General features: G+C 38.0%; 1 protein-coding gene across 1 annotated transcript in view; it reads right to left on the minus strand.

The window, feature by feature from the left end:
* Positions 1 to 384: 384 nt before the first annotated feature.
* SLC38A9 (solute carrier family 38, member 9) overlaps positions 385 to 14,051 on the minus strand; it is a 41,205-nt gene continuing 27,538 nt past the window's right edge. Inside the window, 5 exon segments of the mRNA XM_009575425.1 lie at positions 385 to 815; positions 2,549 to 2,638; positions 10,219 to 10,314; positions 10,316 to 10,353; positions 11,688 to 11,801. Of these exon segments, the coding sequence (XP_009573720.1) occupies positions 650 to 815; positions 2,549 to 2,638; positions 10,219 to 10,314; positions 10,316 to 10,353; positions 11,688 to 11,801 (504 nt within the window). The 3' untranslated portion in view covers positions 385 to 649.

Raw genomic sequence — 14,051 nt, forward strand, 5'->3', positions numbered from 1 at the left:
ATACTCGTTCTGAATAAAACACTGAGACATGAGTTTATTGTTTCTCTTAGTTGGAATTTCCTAGAGGAAAAATATTGCCAAAACAATTTAACAGCATATTCAAAATTAAGAGTGCATTTTGACCCAAATGACTAGAAATTAACCTAAAAAAAAAAAAAAAAAGGGAAAGACAATAATTTCTTCATTTTCCAAACAAAACAGGAAAATAACTGCAACAAAAGAGCATTTCAAACAGTCACTGAACAATAGTGTGAAAGCATGTTTGTTAATAAAGGTAAGGACAGTTCCTTTGGAGGAAAGAGAAGTTCTACCGCCTGAGGCTGAAAGCTGTGTGTTTTGAGAAGTGTGCTGTAAAAAATTAAAATATTTGAGTTTCATTAATCTTTGATGTACGTTCAACAAAAACAGGAGAACTACCTCACTCAAGTCTGAACCATTTCATTTCTCACAAAATTGTGTTTTTAGAGGAGCAAGACAGGTTTCCTGTCAAGCGCCTGAAAGATGTGTTTTGAATTTGTTTCAAAGGTGCAGCTTTTCTCAAGAAGATCATATTGAGGACTGTTCGTTCTCATGCATGACAGTCTTGCTCAAGGCTGTTGCCAAATGTCACAGTACCACTTTTGACAGCCACAGGGAGAAGGGGGAGTTTTCACAATAGGAATTGTGCAATCAGATTAGCCAGTCCAAGGAGGATTATAAAGATGTGAATGATCAATGCTGGCCACGTCAGCTGCCCAGCACGATGCAGGGAAATCACGTAGATGAGGGACGGATACACAAATACAAACGCCAGACCACATGTTGCTCCAGAGTATCTGAGGAAAGGGGGGGAGAGGGGAAGAAGAAAAGAAAAAAAAAGAAAAAAAGAATGCTTTGTGTTAACTCTCATTTCTTGTTGTCATTTTTCCCCCTCAAACCAATGAACAGTCTGGCTGAACAATGACTATCTGCAGTCACTAAACATAAATTTCTGTTCCTTGCTGTCCTTCACCTCCTTCACTAGCATTTAATTATGCCCCCTTCTGTGTTGCTCAGCCCCCTGCTCCCCTGTACCTGCACTCTGACATGCCTCTGACATTTCAGTCACATCCCCAGACGCTTCTGGGGACTGACTCCCTCTCTTTGACTTGATGTTTCTACTTTCTTTGGGGAAATTTGTGAACATGCAACATGGACAGCCTTTTTTAGGCATCCTTTACTGTCAGAACTGCAAATCTCATTGCACCCCAGCCATCTGAGGACACATGTTAAAGCATGTAAGCACAGAAATGCTCCTGAATCTGCAACTTTTATTTTAATGTACTTAATGAGCTCCTAGCAAACCATTCTCCAGACCTGAAAAGATCAACATGCCCTCCTGCTAACATGACCAACCACAGCAAGTGAAACATTTAACTGTTCTTTTTCTAACCACTCCCTTGCTTACCAAAACCTTCTCATTATTTTCCCCTACTATGAGTTTCCACCTACTAAGCTATACTGCAGCCAAATGTGCATTATTAACTAACAACATATTTTATTTCAAATATTTGAACATTCCTTTTAGACAGAGGAAACATCATAATTGAGAGTAACCACCTGCAACACAAAACCAGCAAATACCTAAGTTAGACTGTATATAGACAATTTATCAGCTGGAAATTCACTGTTCAAAATGTTTGATTACTATGCACAGTATGAACACATCAGCAGAGGTCAGGATCAGTCTGCAAACAGAAAAATGTATTGCATGGTATTTATCTGGAATTAAGAACTAGACCATCTCTATTACTGGAATACAAAAATTTTCACTAAAAGGAGAGGTAGGAAAAAAAGGAAATGGAAAAAACCTCAAAGATCAGCCACTGAGCAAAAGTAAGTTATTCTGCTACTCTGGTCAGACCCAAGCCTGTCATTCTGGTTTTGTAATTGCAGATTTCTATATTTTTAAACACCTCCCTCTCCTGGTTGCTGTAGGAAAGATGCAAACTAGGAATGAATGACAATGATTACAAATATGGTGGTGTCAAATGTAGAAAATAAAACTCATTAGATTATTTCCCCTAATCTTTCTCAATTATAGAAATCCTAGGTGTTTATTAACACGGCAAATTTAAGATATCATTTAGAAGTACAACTTCTATGTCCCTTTTCCCTTTGAAGTTACTTGCTTTCTTGGATTTTTATTATAGACTTTCAAAACAGCTTCAAATGGTCTTGACACAAAATAAAAGCTTGAGAAAAGTCACACAATAACTGAGCAACTTTTCTACTGACACCATACTCTTTCATGTGTATAGTTACAAGGTCCTCAGATACAGCTCCAATGAAACTTGGGGAATCATCCTAATCACCTCAGATACAGAGGCACAATTACAGATAGCTGCTTGTCAGAACTTTAAAAGAGCTGATTGTTTATACTTCTAAAACATTATTTACATCTCAAAAAGGTGTAAGCCTCACAAAATATAATGACAGAATTACCTGCACTCATACTGTTCCTTTTCAACATCGAGAGGCAAACATGCAGCAATACCAGAGGCAAGTTCACTGTGCAAGCAACACTCACCTTATGATACCTCCTATATTCGGATAAAATCTTGCCATTGCTACTCCAGCTCCTACAATTGCTATGTTCAGGACGAGCACATGGAAAATGCTACAGGAAAGTGAGGGAAGAGTGTTAAAATCTGTGCTGTATTTATTACAAAATATGGCCATTATCCTTCATTTACACTAATGTTTAACTGGTACATGGATGGTGTTTCTATTTGCATGACTCACTCTATTAAAGCTAATTAATTTCACAGCAAACATAACATCTACTGAATATTCAGAGTGCCAAACTCTAAATATCTAGTGTTTTGACTCAAAATATTCTTAAGGAGTACGTATGTGTAATTTGGCTGTTCTTCTGAAAAACACCATACGTGGTACTCAGCACTCAAGTATTTCAGATGGATATTCAAATACCAAAGAAACAATACTGTATAACTTAATTCCCACAAGAAAGAATTAGCTTATTCAGAGAATGATCTGAATTGCTCAAAGTGAACTAACGGAAACCAGAAGAAAGGAAAAGATGTATTGAGTGGAAAATGTTACATAGAATACAAGGAGGGAAATAACACCTTAAAACTTGAACTCTAATGCATTTTGATAGAGGACAAATGTTTAGAATGTTGGACGTCATTTAATATTGTGTACTATTTATGCTGGAATTTTTTGTTGAATTTGTTTTTACAAAGAATGTCCTGTTGCTTTCCTTTTTGCATTAAAGATGAAAAAAATGGAGAATTTCTGTTCTGCAAAAGCAGCTTTTAATGCATCAGACAAACTCAGTGTAGTTATGCACAGAGCTGAGACTCAGGAAAGTATTACTTTTCTTTAGAGAATATGAAATGTTGGCATATTTTAACATAAGGTAAAGTCAGGAAATACAATAAAAAACTGCGATATTCCGGTCACACAGCTGTTTCTATGAAGGAAAAAAAGAATTCACACACAGGAAACATACATACACTCACAGGTTTTGTTTATTCTTCTGGAAGATTTGATTTCTTAAAATAAACAAAATCTGTAAGCCAACGCTAATTTTTTCTTAACTGTAAGAAGTATCTGTATTATGGAGGATGTCAGTAACTAACAAGCTTTTTACAAGTGACCACTTCCATGGCTGAAAGGCTGGCTGCCAGTCTCCAAATTAGGAAGAAAGATTAGAGACGTCAAGTAGTCTCATTAAAGTTTAGGGGAATGGAGGTAATTTAAACAAAGGAGTAATTTAAGATATGGACTATTTCTAACGTTCACTCTTAAAAATCTATTTCAAAAGGATAAAACTAGTATCTTTCATTTTGTACATGACATTTTAACAGTGGTACAAGAGGTGTACCTCAGATACTGAAGATAGCAGTGGGAAAACAGCAGCTGAAACTTTAACAAAAACATAATTGGATATAAACCTGGTAAAACCCAAAGAACAAAAACTAAAATCCCCAAAATCAGACAAACCAAACGTTTACTGCTTCTCTAATATTGCTAAGGAAAGCCAATTAACTAAACTATTCATAAAAAAGTGTTTGCCATTAAAAATTACTTCCTCTCTCCCCACACATATGGCAGATTGCAGATCTTACTGTCAGATAGCACAATTGAAGCAAGAAGTTTATGAACACAGAAAATGATGGCACTTCTTCCATTCTTTTTTTGCTGAGATTAATTTTTTAGCAAGAGGGATTAAAAAGAGTGCAGGCTTAATTATTCAAAAACGTTTTGCAAATTTGGGTCAGTTCAGAATATCTTAGCAGAAAACCTGAAAAAATCTGAAGTATTTCATTTTGACATGATTTAAAATAGAAGAAGTGATTTTGCAGTTCAAAGTTGTTGCTTTTTAAAACATTAATTCTAGCTTCTTATAACTTCAAAAGCAAAGTGGGGTGTGTGTGTCTTTGGTGTGAAATGAAACATTTTTCAACTTTTTGATCTGGGAAAAAATAACTGGGTCAGGGTAGGGGGGGGAAATGTGTTTTGGCTCAATTGAAAACAATGGTCTCAAAATGCTGGAGTCTCCAAAACAATTCAGTACTTGCAGAGTAGTGCTTTGCAGTTTTAATTATTACAATTAAGCAGGATCCTCAAGAACAGTACCAAAATCAAAAAGTCTGAAAAGGATTTAAATCCATTTCAGGGCAAAAGGTTACACTGTATTTCTCCCCTGGAACATCCTTGCTCCTTTTTCTACCTTTTTGAAACAGCCTGAGTTATAACCATGTTATCGGTTAACAGGTGTTTAACCTGCAAGCCCTTTCTTTTACGTAGGCAGATATTCATAGTCCATCTCAGCTCCAAGACAGGAAAAAGCCTCATTCTTAATGGAGAAAAAGGCATTATCGTTTAGAAAAAAACCATCCTTCTGAATAAAGAAGAATCTGATATCTAGGGCTACTAGTAGCTGTATTATTTGAGATAGCATTTTTCATAAGACTCCAAGTTTCAGGTGTGTGTGTGCTCCAGAAGGGACAAGCATTTCTCACAGCCCATGACATTGTAACAAGTTCTAAATTGCTCAGTTTTAGCTTACAGTACGATTAATGCTTACCACACATTGCAAAAGGGCAGTCAGAAAAACAATACTTTTTGGAGGCATAACCATACCACCTCTACTTATTACGACTATAGGCAGAAAACTATTTAGATGATGTTAGAGATCAGAAAGGATTTGGCCCCTTTCTACCTAACCACCCCACCAGCACAGATCTATTCTCTAAGCACTTTCTTCCTCGCGGTCAATGGCAGAGTTGGGTGGCCCGTGCCAAGGCTGGATTGTCCGCCGGGGCAGCCTGAACAGGGTTGCTGCTCTGAGGCACAGGTTGGATTACCTCAAGGCAGCTGTAATTCACAAAAGAGGCACACCCACGGCAATCCAAGTGCAGCACGTGGCACTCCGTCTTTTATATTCTGTCCTCAGTCTCAATATTCTCAGCTGGGCAGACGAAGACTTTAAAGGGAATCACTGCTCACCTGCAAAAATCCTGCAATTCCACAAAAATGATAGCAGAGAGGAGGAGGAAAAAAAATTTAAAAAAAAAAAAAATCAAGCTTTCCCCTAAATCCTGCTTTGTTTCCCCACTGCAAGATTCACTTTTCAGATTCACAGTCAAGAAACAACCTGGTATGCCAGAAGATCATTAGAGGGCTTGCTCTATCAAGTTCTCTCCTGCAAAAGTGGTAGTTACAGTTAAGCCACTGAACGACAGTGACCGCATATATATCTAATTAACTTCAGTATCCTCAAAGTAAGCATCATATTGAAAACTATGAAACCAAACCCTAGGGCAGGGGACATTTAAAGAAACAAACTTATTTTAAATCCCCTCAGGTCAGATGCAAGGAAATTAGAAGTGCTGGACTCAGCATGGAGTCACAGAGTGAACACACACAATAAGGGAAACAGGAAAGCAAGGAAAAAAGCAAACCACGGTCATTTAAGTAAGAATTTTTGTAAGGCTACTGTATCTAAAAATGCATTTTCTTCCCGGAAATCTCATTCAAGTGACATCAATCAAAAGACTGAATCACAGCAGTTAAGAAGCAAGACAGAAGCTAGGTGAAGCGCAGATAACTAAACATGCATGCAGACAGCAGAAACGTATTTCATTGCATCAGAAGACACACATCTGTGGGAGAACTGGCAGGTCTGCTGGGCTACCATGGAGTAAAGGGAGGACAATCTTTAAGAAAAGCCAAGTGATTTCTGTCCATCAGCTTATTTAACCTCTCAGAACAGGAAAGATGTTAAAAAGTTTTAAAAACTGATCAAATGACTGTACAAAGCATTTTATGCGCGGCATGTAATTAATCAAGGGAATTCTCTGTCACAAATACCACTGTAGCCAAGAGCCAATAACAATAATAAAAAAAAATTAGCTTTCTGTACGTATAAGAAGATCCAGAGTCACATAACAAACGGCAGATAAACCACATGCCTCTGGCCCTAAGTCACCCATTAAATGATGCCATTGCAAACATGTCTCACTTTAGAAAAGAAAGTAATTTCCCAATACACGACATTCTGGCCTTCCTTTACAACACCAGGGACAGAAGGAGAGAATGAACAGTTCCTTGGGTTTCATCCCAGTACGTCACTTTCTATGTTTTAGTCTGCACACTAGCACACATTTTGCAAAATGAAAGAAGGAATTAAGATGCCTTCTCTTGTCTCTAAATCTTTTGTAGGAACCACAGAAAGGCTGAAGGCTTATCAGATGTGCCTATGCCAAGCATGTCTACACATGTATTGGTTTTTAAGATGGGCAGAGACACAGATGATTGATACATATGAGGAAGGAGAATCCCCCTTCGTAGAAGCAGGGGGGCTTTTGCTCTCCTCCTTACTGCTGGAGGACATAGGATGATACTACTCATTTCCGCTATGCTTCAGACAACCAAGCTGCCACTGTTCAGCTGACCCTTGATGTGAAACCTGGGAGAAGAAAAAGTTATGTATCATCTGCTTAAGCTTTTAAGTTTGGAGAGGGTGAGCTGCTTCATCACGCAAGACTACAGGTTAGTAGGATACACTATGGATAAGCACAGCAAAGCATTGTTAGTAGAAAAATAGCACTGCAAAGTATCTAAAAAGCTTGGGACAGAAGACATAGCGATCAGTCTTCAGACAAGAAAAGCTCCCCTGAAGGTGAGCAAACGGCTCCTTGTTATAATCCAGTTATAATTCATGGCCTACCAGCAAAAACCAGGATACAAAACAGGATGCTGCTTTTCGTAGAAATTGCCTTAGATTAGACCAATTGTCAAGACTAGGAACTACGAAACAGCAAACTAATACCTTGGTGCTTCATCATATCCAGTGACAGATAGTAAAGAAAAAGGAGTTAAAGCGAAGAATCAAATCTGAGCAATACAGTCACTGCTAGGAAATAAAAATTATCTGGCAGCCCTGTAAGCACGTGTCTGATCAAGGTATTCAATCAACAGCCAGCTTTAAGATGCATCCATCCAGAATTCCAAGTGCTCCAGCTAATAACTTAATGGCTATCCATTAACTCCATTCATAGCAGAAGCAGGTATCCACAGGTGCAAACAATTGCTCATATGAAGAAGCCTGGCTTTTAATATCAGGGAGCTTCCAGTTCTTGTGAAACTTGCAGCACATCTGTATGGAGCAACCCAGGGCTTAAAAAAGAAGGTAGGAAAATTTACAATGAGGACTTGGACCAAAGGAGGAGGTGTGTGGGGGTTTTTTTGTAAAAGAAGAAATAATTGGACAATTATAGCCAGAAGATAAATTTCTAACGTTCTCTCAGCTGCAAAGGAAACTTAATACAGGAAGGATACACCTATGGAAATACATGAGATTTAGCACACTAAATCACAGGGTTAAATGAGGCTAGGTTGCCAACAGAGATCCTCAAATGCAAAATCAGTATGAATTCAGCACACTACTCAATGTGCTGTATAAACAGATGGATGGTTATATCATCAGCGCACACTCCTAAACCCCACTTCCACTACCTGAAGATAAAAATAGGAAAAGGCAGAAAATTCATGTAAACATACAGAATCAGTCACAAAAATACAAGATTTTAAACTGTGGGTTTTGAGAGTTTTTTTAAATTCTTCTAGAAGAACAGCACAGAACCCCACTTTCTGTTCTTTTCTTTCTGTCCTTCTTCATCCTTTTGGTTCACTACTAACATAGAAATTTTCTCCAGTCAAGTGACCGGGAATATTCCCCTCCATATATATACCTTATGCACACATCTAAGAGCTAAAGCTTGAGTCTCTGCAGGTCAGTCCTTCTTACTGACTGAGAACCGTTAACCCTGGACATTGAAGATTTTGATAAAAGACGCCACATATATACAACTACTAGTAGAGTGTTCATTTTCCTACACGAAAGCCGTGGAACTTAGTATTTACAGGTAGGTTCTTCAGGGTGGATCAACAGGCTCCCCAGTGAGACATCAGTTTATGTCAGTAAGGCCTACTTCTTTATATTTGCAAAATGTTTCCCCACAAAAGCAGCTCTGGGAAAAATTCAGAATACTGAAATTTTTCCTAAAAAGGTGGTATCGGCACAGTGCTACTAAAGGACCTTTGTTAGCTTTAGCTAATGGTGAGAACCAGTCATCAAAAGACAGACGTCACAACCAGGTAATAAATCTTTACTATCGTCCCAGAGACAGGTCCCCTGCTTGCTACCAGTCTTCAGTTAGTCCCCATTGCATAGAAAAACTAAGGGCTGACCTTGCCAGTTGTAAATACACAGAGCTTCGAGGTTAGTTGAGTGATTTTTGTGCTGGGATACTAGAGAGGGAGATGCAGCCAGCCAGAATGTACTACCTTATCACTATACGTTGGAGTGATTTAAGTGACTTCTCAGAAACTTTAAATACCTCCCTATAAGGAATCTTAAAAATAAAAATTAAAAAAAAAAAAAGTGAGTGAAGCTACCCACAGGACATCCTGGAGACAAGAACCAAGCAAGTATCTGCATCATGACATTCGTCATACCATGAAGGCTTAAAACAGCAAGCTGGAATTAACCTGAGAAGAGACTGGTATGAAGCTGTAGGTTCTAGAAGAGGGCATGAGGGAAATGAAAACCATTCTGGTCAGGGAGTAACTGGAGGGAGGAGATAGGAAGAGGCACATCCATAATATAAAGGACATGGCTATTTCCCAGTGGCTGTGAAATCCATGTTTAGCACTTAAATCAATGGCCTTGTTTCCAACAGTAACTTGCAGCAGTTCCTAAAAATCTCTTCAATGTTGAACTGCGTACAATTTAGCATCAAAAAAAGTAAGCACTTATTTCACTGCCTAATTTTAGGCATCCAGTTTCTAGACCTTCTCATACCTATTTTAGGACCCAGAAGAAACCTGAAACTTGGAACAACGTCTTCCCAGACCTGTACACTACTGCTGATGCCACACAGGAAATACACATTTCTTCCTGGGATATTTTTTTCCTTTCCTCCATCAACAGTAATTCACAATATAAAATAAGAAACTCAGAGATAAATGCCAGCTTCTCAGCTGTGACAAATTCAGACAATACGCCAAATATAAATGTCCTAGGTTTTATTTAAAAAAAAACCAACTAAAACTGAAATCTGGATCAGCTCTTCCCTGCAGTTCCGAGTGTACAAATGCAGGGGTGTGGCTCATCTCTGAAACTGGCATGTGAAAAGCTATTTTTATAAGCATAGCAGCAGCCTAGATAACACAGCTAACAACTCACTTAGCTATCAGCTCTGTTTAAAAACAGATGGATGATTACTAATTATGCACAATCAAAACACATATGGCACCCTGAAAGGTTAATATCCAGAGTGTATGTCCTTCACAGCTTAAAGACGACTTGATGAAATGTTTCTGGACTGAACAAATTTTGTTTCTTGTACAACTTTTCTTTTGCCATATAAATGCAAAACACAAAGGAACTGTGTTGACAAAATTCCTCTGTTTATTGACAAAACGAAGAGCTAAACCAAAAGAACACCCCCATTCTGTTCTGCCAAGCTGTTGCAGTCCTGATCTGCAGGCAAGTTAATTTTGCATGCCTATTCACCCCAACTCCACAAACATTGTGAAATTAGCTTTTGAAACGTACCTAATGCAGCAAAGGAAATCCTCAAAAGCTCAGCCAAATTTCTGACAACAGAAGGCCAGTCAAGCAAAGTGCGCCAAGCTTTTGTCAAGGAGTAGACTTCTTACCTTGGGTAAGCATTTCCAAAAAACTGTCTTAAGAGCTGAACTCGTGCCAGATAGCCCAACAGTGGGTATACAGTCATCATCTGGAACAGCAAAAAATGACATGATGTCATCGCTGGGAAAGTTATCTAGAAAATTCTAAACATAGGAATAATGTCACAATTATCAATGGTGCCTTGATTACATGTATCTGCTGATTTTTAATAGCTGTGTGCAAGAAAGAAAGGGATAAAAGCCAAGCAACTACAATTGCTAAACAAACTCCAGAACATGAAATACCCTCTCCCTCTTTTACAATTGCCTTGCCACCAAATACCAACTGATTTTTTAATATTACAGGGCTGATGTCAGCTTTCATGTTAGCATTAAAGATGGAATTATTTTCTAATCTTCTGAACATCCTCAAATAATCAAGGCTGTGGAAGGGCCACCTTACTTTTTAGGCAGATGGATTCATATGCTCCTATTACCTGTCATATCATACCCAGATATTAAAAACAGTTATTTAATCAGTAAAACTGGATCATATACAAATGAGGAAGGGATCATATACTGTAAGTGGGAACATCTGAAAAAGTAGTGTAAGACTTAAGTATCATGGAGATATACAAATGGCTTTGTAAGTACTTAGGATAACTACAGAAAATAAATGGGAAGAAAATCACTTGTCATCTATTATTTAACTGTGGATTTCACCCCATGAAGTTATTTCAAATCATTTAATTGAAAAGTTATTTCATGGTTAAACAGTGGTACCAGTTCTAACCAACTTACAGTCAGAGGAAGGCTTTAAATGCTGCTTTATTGCTAAATATTATGCAACAGACATGGAACACCTGGCATAAAATGGATCACCAATTGATAACTCCTATCTTTGAAGTAATTTAGGGTGTGGGACTCAGCCTTGCCTATAAGCAGATAAGAGTTTAATAGCCTTCACAGGGTGTTTCATGTGGTGCTATTATCTGAAGAACTCTGCTGGCAAGGTTTACTAGAGTGTTAAGACTCCAAACCTAACTATAGCGAGGACTCCTATCTAAACGAGCTTGCATTCACATTACATTTCTTTTGCTGGAGTACCTGAAACCAGCCCCAATGAGTGGGATTGGTCACTGCAACACACAACTAAACATAAACATAATACTTTTCAGGATTAAAGAAGCCAAAGAAATTAAAGCCTCAACTGTTCACTTGTTCATTTTGGTCCTTTCTTCATCACTTTCACAGAGTATTTATTAAATGTTTGTTTTTTACAGAACTACTGGCAACCAAACACGAATATAAATGAGGGAACACAAGCACTACTCATCTGCTTGTGGTAGTGCCCATGAGGCGTTAGCCAACTGACCAGAGTCAAGGACAGATGTGTCTGCCAGAGTGAGTCATGAAGCAAGAAGCAGTAGCAGTTCTTTTTTTAACACATATTTATTAAAAGACCAAGGACAAATATATACTGAAGTAAAATATCTCACCTGTTCAATACATTCTTTGGATAGTGGTGGAGAAGGAAAAGATGCAAAAATTATCACTCCGACATACAGATATGTTAATCCCACCAGGAAGTATGCAATAGAGAGGTCTCTCACCTAAGGAAAAATAAAATCTTATTTTGGCCAGCACTGACACACCAAAACAGGCAAAATAAAAACCTCAGGCGAAGATTGCTATTGCATTTATTACTGTTGCTTTTATACTTACTCCTGGTTTATATTTATTACTAGTTTATATATATTACTCTTACTTTTACATTTTTACTTTTACTTTCTATTACTTGAATGGGAACTTCAAATCTGGTCCTGGATCAGATCAGAAAGCTGCAAGAAGATACCCCAAAGTGGAGCTAGACAAGTATTAGGTATCTATCTACATACAGAAAAGGCACCAAGAAACAAATACGCCACTAGATGTAGCATGTTATTGCTGGATGCACAAACATATACTATTTATTAAAACAAATAAACAAGAAACCCCTTCTACTTTCTTACATTCCCCTATTTTACTAAGAGCCTCGGGACACAGAGACAGCTGTTGAAGGCAGAAAGCCCAGCAATGCCATATGTTAAATTTCTTGTCAGGAATAAAATCTTGCAATTAAAGACATCAGCCTACCCAACTGCAGATATAAGGTAAAGGACATTTTTTAAGAAGCTGCTTTGAAACCTTAGAGGATGATCCATACACCGGCTTCTGTATGAATGGCGTGATAACGGAAGACATAGCTAATACATCATTGAATAAAAAATACAAATAAAACACAAATAAAACAGAAAGGCATAGGTAGGCACAGAAGTATGTATGTAATTTACTTTAGCACTGTATTTTATAATGACTCTTTCCACTTTATTACTGAATTTCTGTAAACACCCCAGGTAAATGCACTAAATAATAGTCAAAGATTATTAGGAGAGAGTGCTGAAGCTAGGGTCATAAATCCATATTTAACTATATTACATATACCTAAACATGGATGTAAACCTTAACTTCAATGTTCACTTCTGAAAATTTTGACTATATTTATAAAGTATCTAGTATATAAAGAGATTGTCAACTACACAAAAATAGTTAAAAGTTTTTAGCAACATTTAGTATTGGAAAATAAGCAGCAAATCTACCCAAGTACTTTATGAAATTGCAGAATCCACATATCCACATACATCAGAGTCACCTCACAGCAAGGTACTTAGTGGGTTATTCTTCTACATCAATTCTTTTTTTTGGAAATAAAGTGGGAGACCATTTGTTTCTAGTTAACTAACTATATTCTGTATAAGCTTATGCTACATTACAAAACACTCATTACCTTAGAGCAAACCATTTGTTTAGCTGGTGCTAACAATCAGCTTCTTAAAGGATTACTAGTAATTCTTCAATACATGACCCTATTTTCCTATGACTGAGGAGCAAGTCTTAGTAGCTCAGGCACAGCACCAAATTATTAGGACTATATGGCTTCCAGACCAGGATCATAATTATGGCATCCAGCCAGCTCACTGAGTGTGGGCAAAGTTTGATCACATCTGTGCACGGAAATGGTTCCCTTAGTGTTTCTTCACCCTATCTCCTTGAAAAAAGCAGCATATCCTATACCTTTCTGGGGTCTTCCAAGGGCAAGGCAGTCCCTGAGGAAAGTACAAAGTGCTTGACTACAAGTTTCAAGAGAAGTTCAGAAGGGAGTCAATTTTTAGTGAGGGAACTGGAATCTCCTGCTCATTTTGCCAGTGCTTTTGAGGTAGAAGATTGATGCCTTTTTTCCATCGGCCTGCAAGAGGCCAATGATATTTCTTACCAGACAACAATGTGCTGTTAACGTGTACCCCTCACGTGGGTGGCCCTCATGCCACCGGCAGCTGCACACTTCCAGCTGCAACCTCTTCCTCCTGCTGACTGGTTACATGCAGCTGGAAGATGCTTCTCTAGTCTTCATTCTCCTCACATCGGTCACTGAGTAAGGACTATCAACCTCCATCAGAGGTTGAGCAATAGCATTTTCTTTAAATTATTCCCAGAATTTCTTCTCAGTGACATGAGAAGCTGTACAGGTTTTTACATAACAGCTACATCTTCAAAAGCACCAGTGCCCATCCTAAAAAGTGATCTTAGGAATACTAAATCTGAGCATCCAGATTTCTTATAGGTAGTTATGAGTAACTTCTGGCTCTGCAGGAGTCAGAGACTAATCAGGGTAAGGTGGTTTTGCAGGGAGACATGGACTCTCATCTTTTGAAGACAATTTTTCAAAATGCACCCAAGACCTTCCTAAGGCACATCATCTGACAAAACTTGTTTTCATTTGCTTTAAATTTGGTATTTTGGGTGTATTCCTCACATATAAAGAC

Source organism: Fulmarus glacialis, unplaced genomic scaffold (assembly GCF_000690835.1).
Source record: "Fulmarus glacialis isolate BGI_N327 unplaced genomic scaffold, ASM69083v1 scaffold40863, whole genome shotgun sequence".
In the NCBI taxonomy this organism is placed as follows: Eukaryota; Metazoa; Chordata; class Aves; order Procellariiformes; family Procellariidae; genus Fulmarus; species Fulmarus glacialis.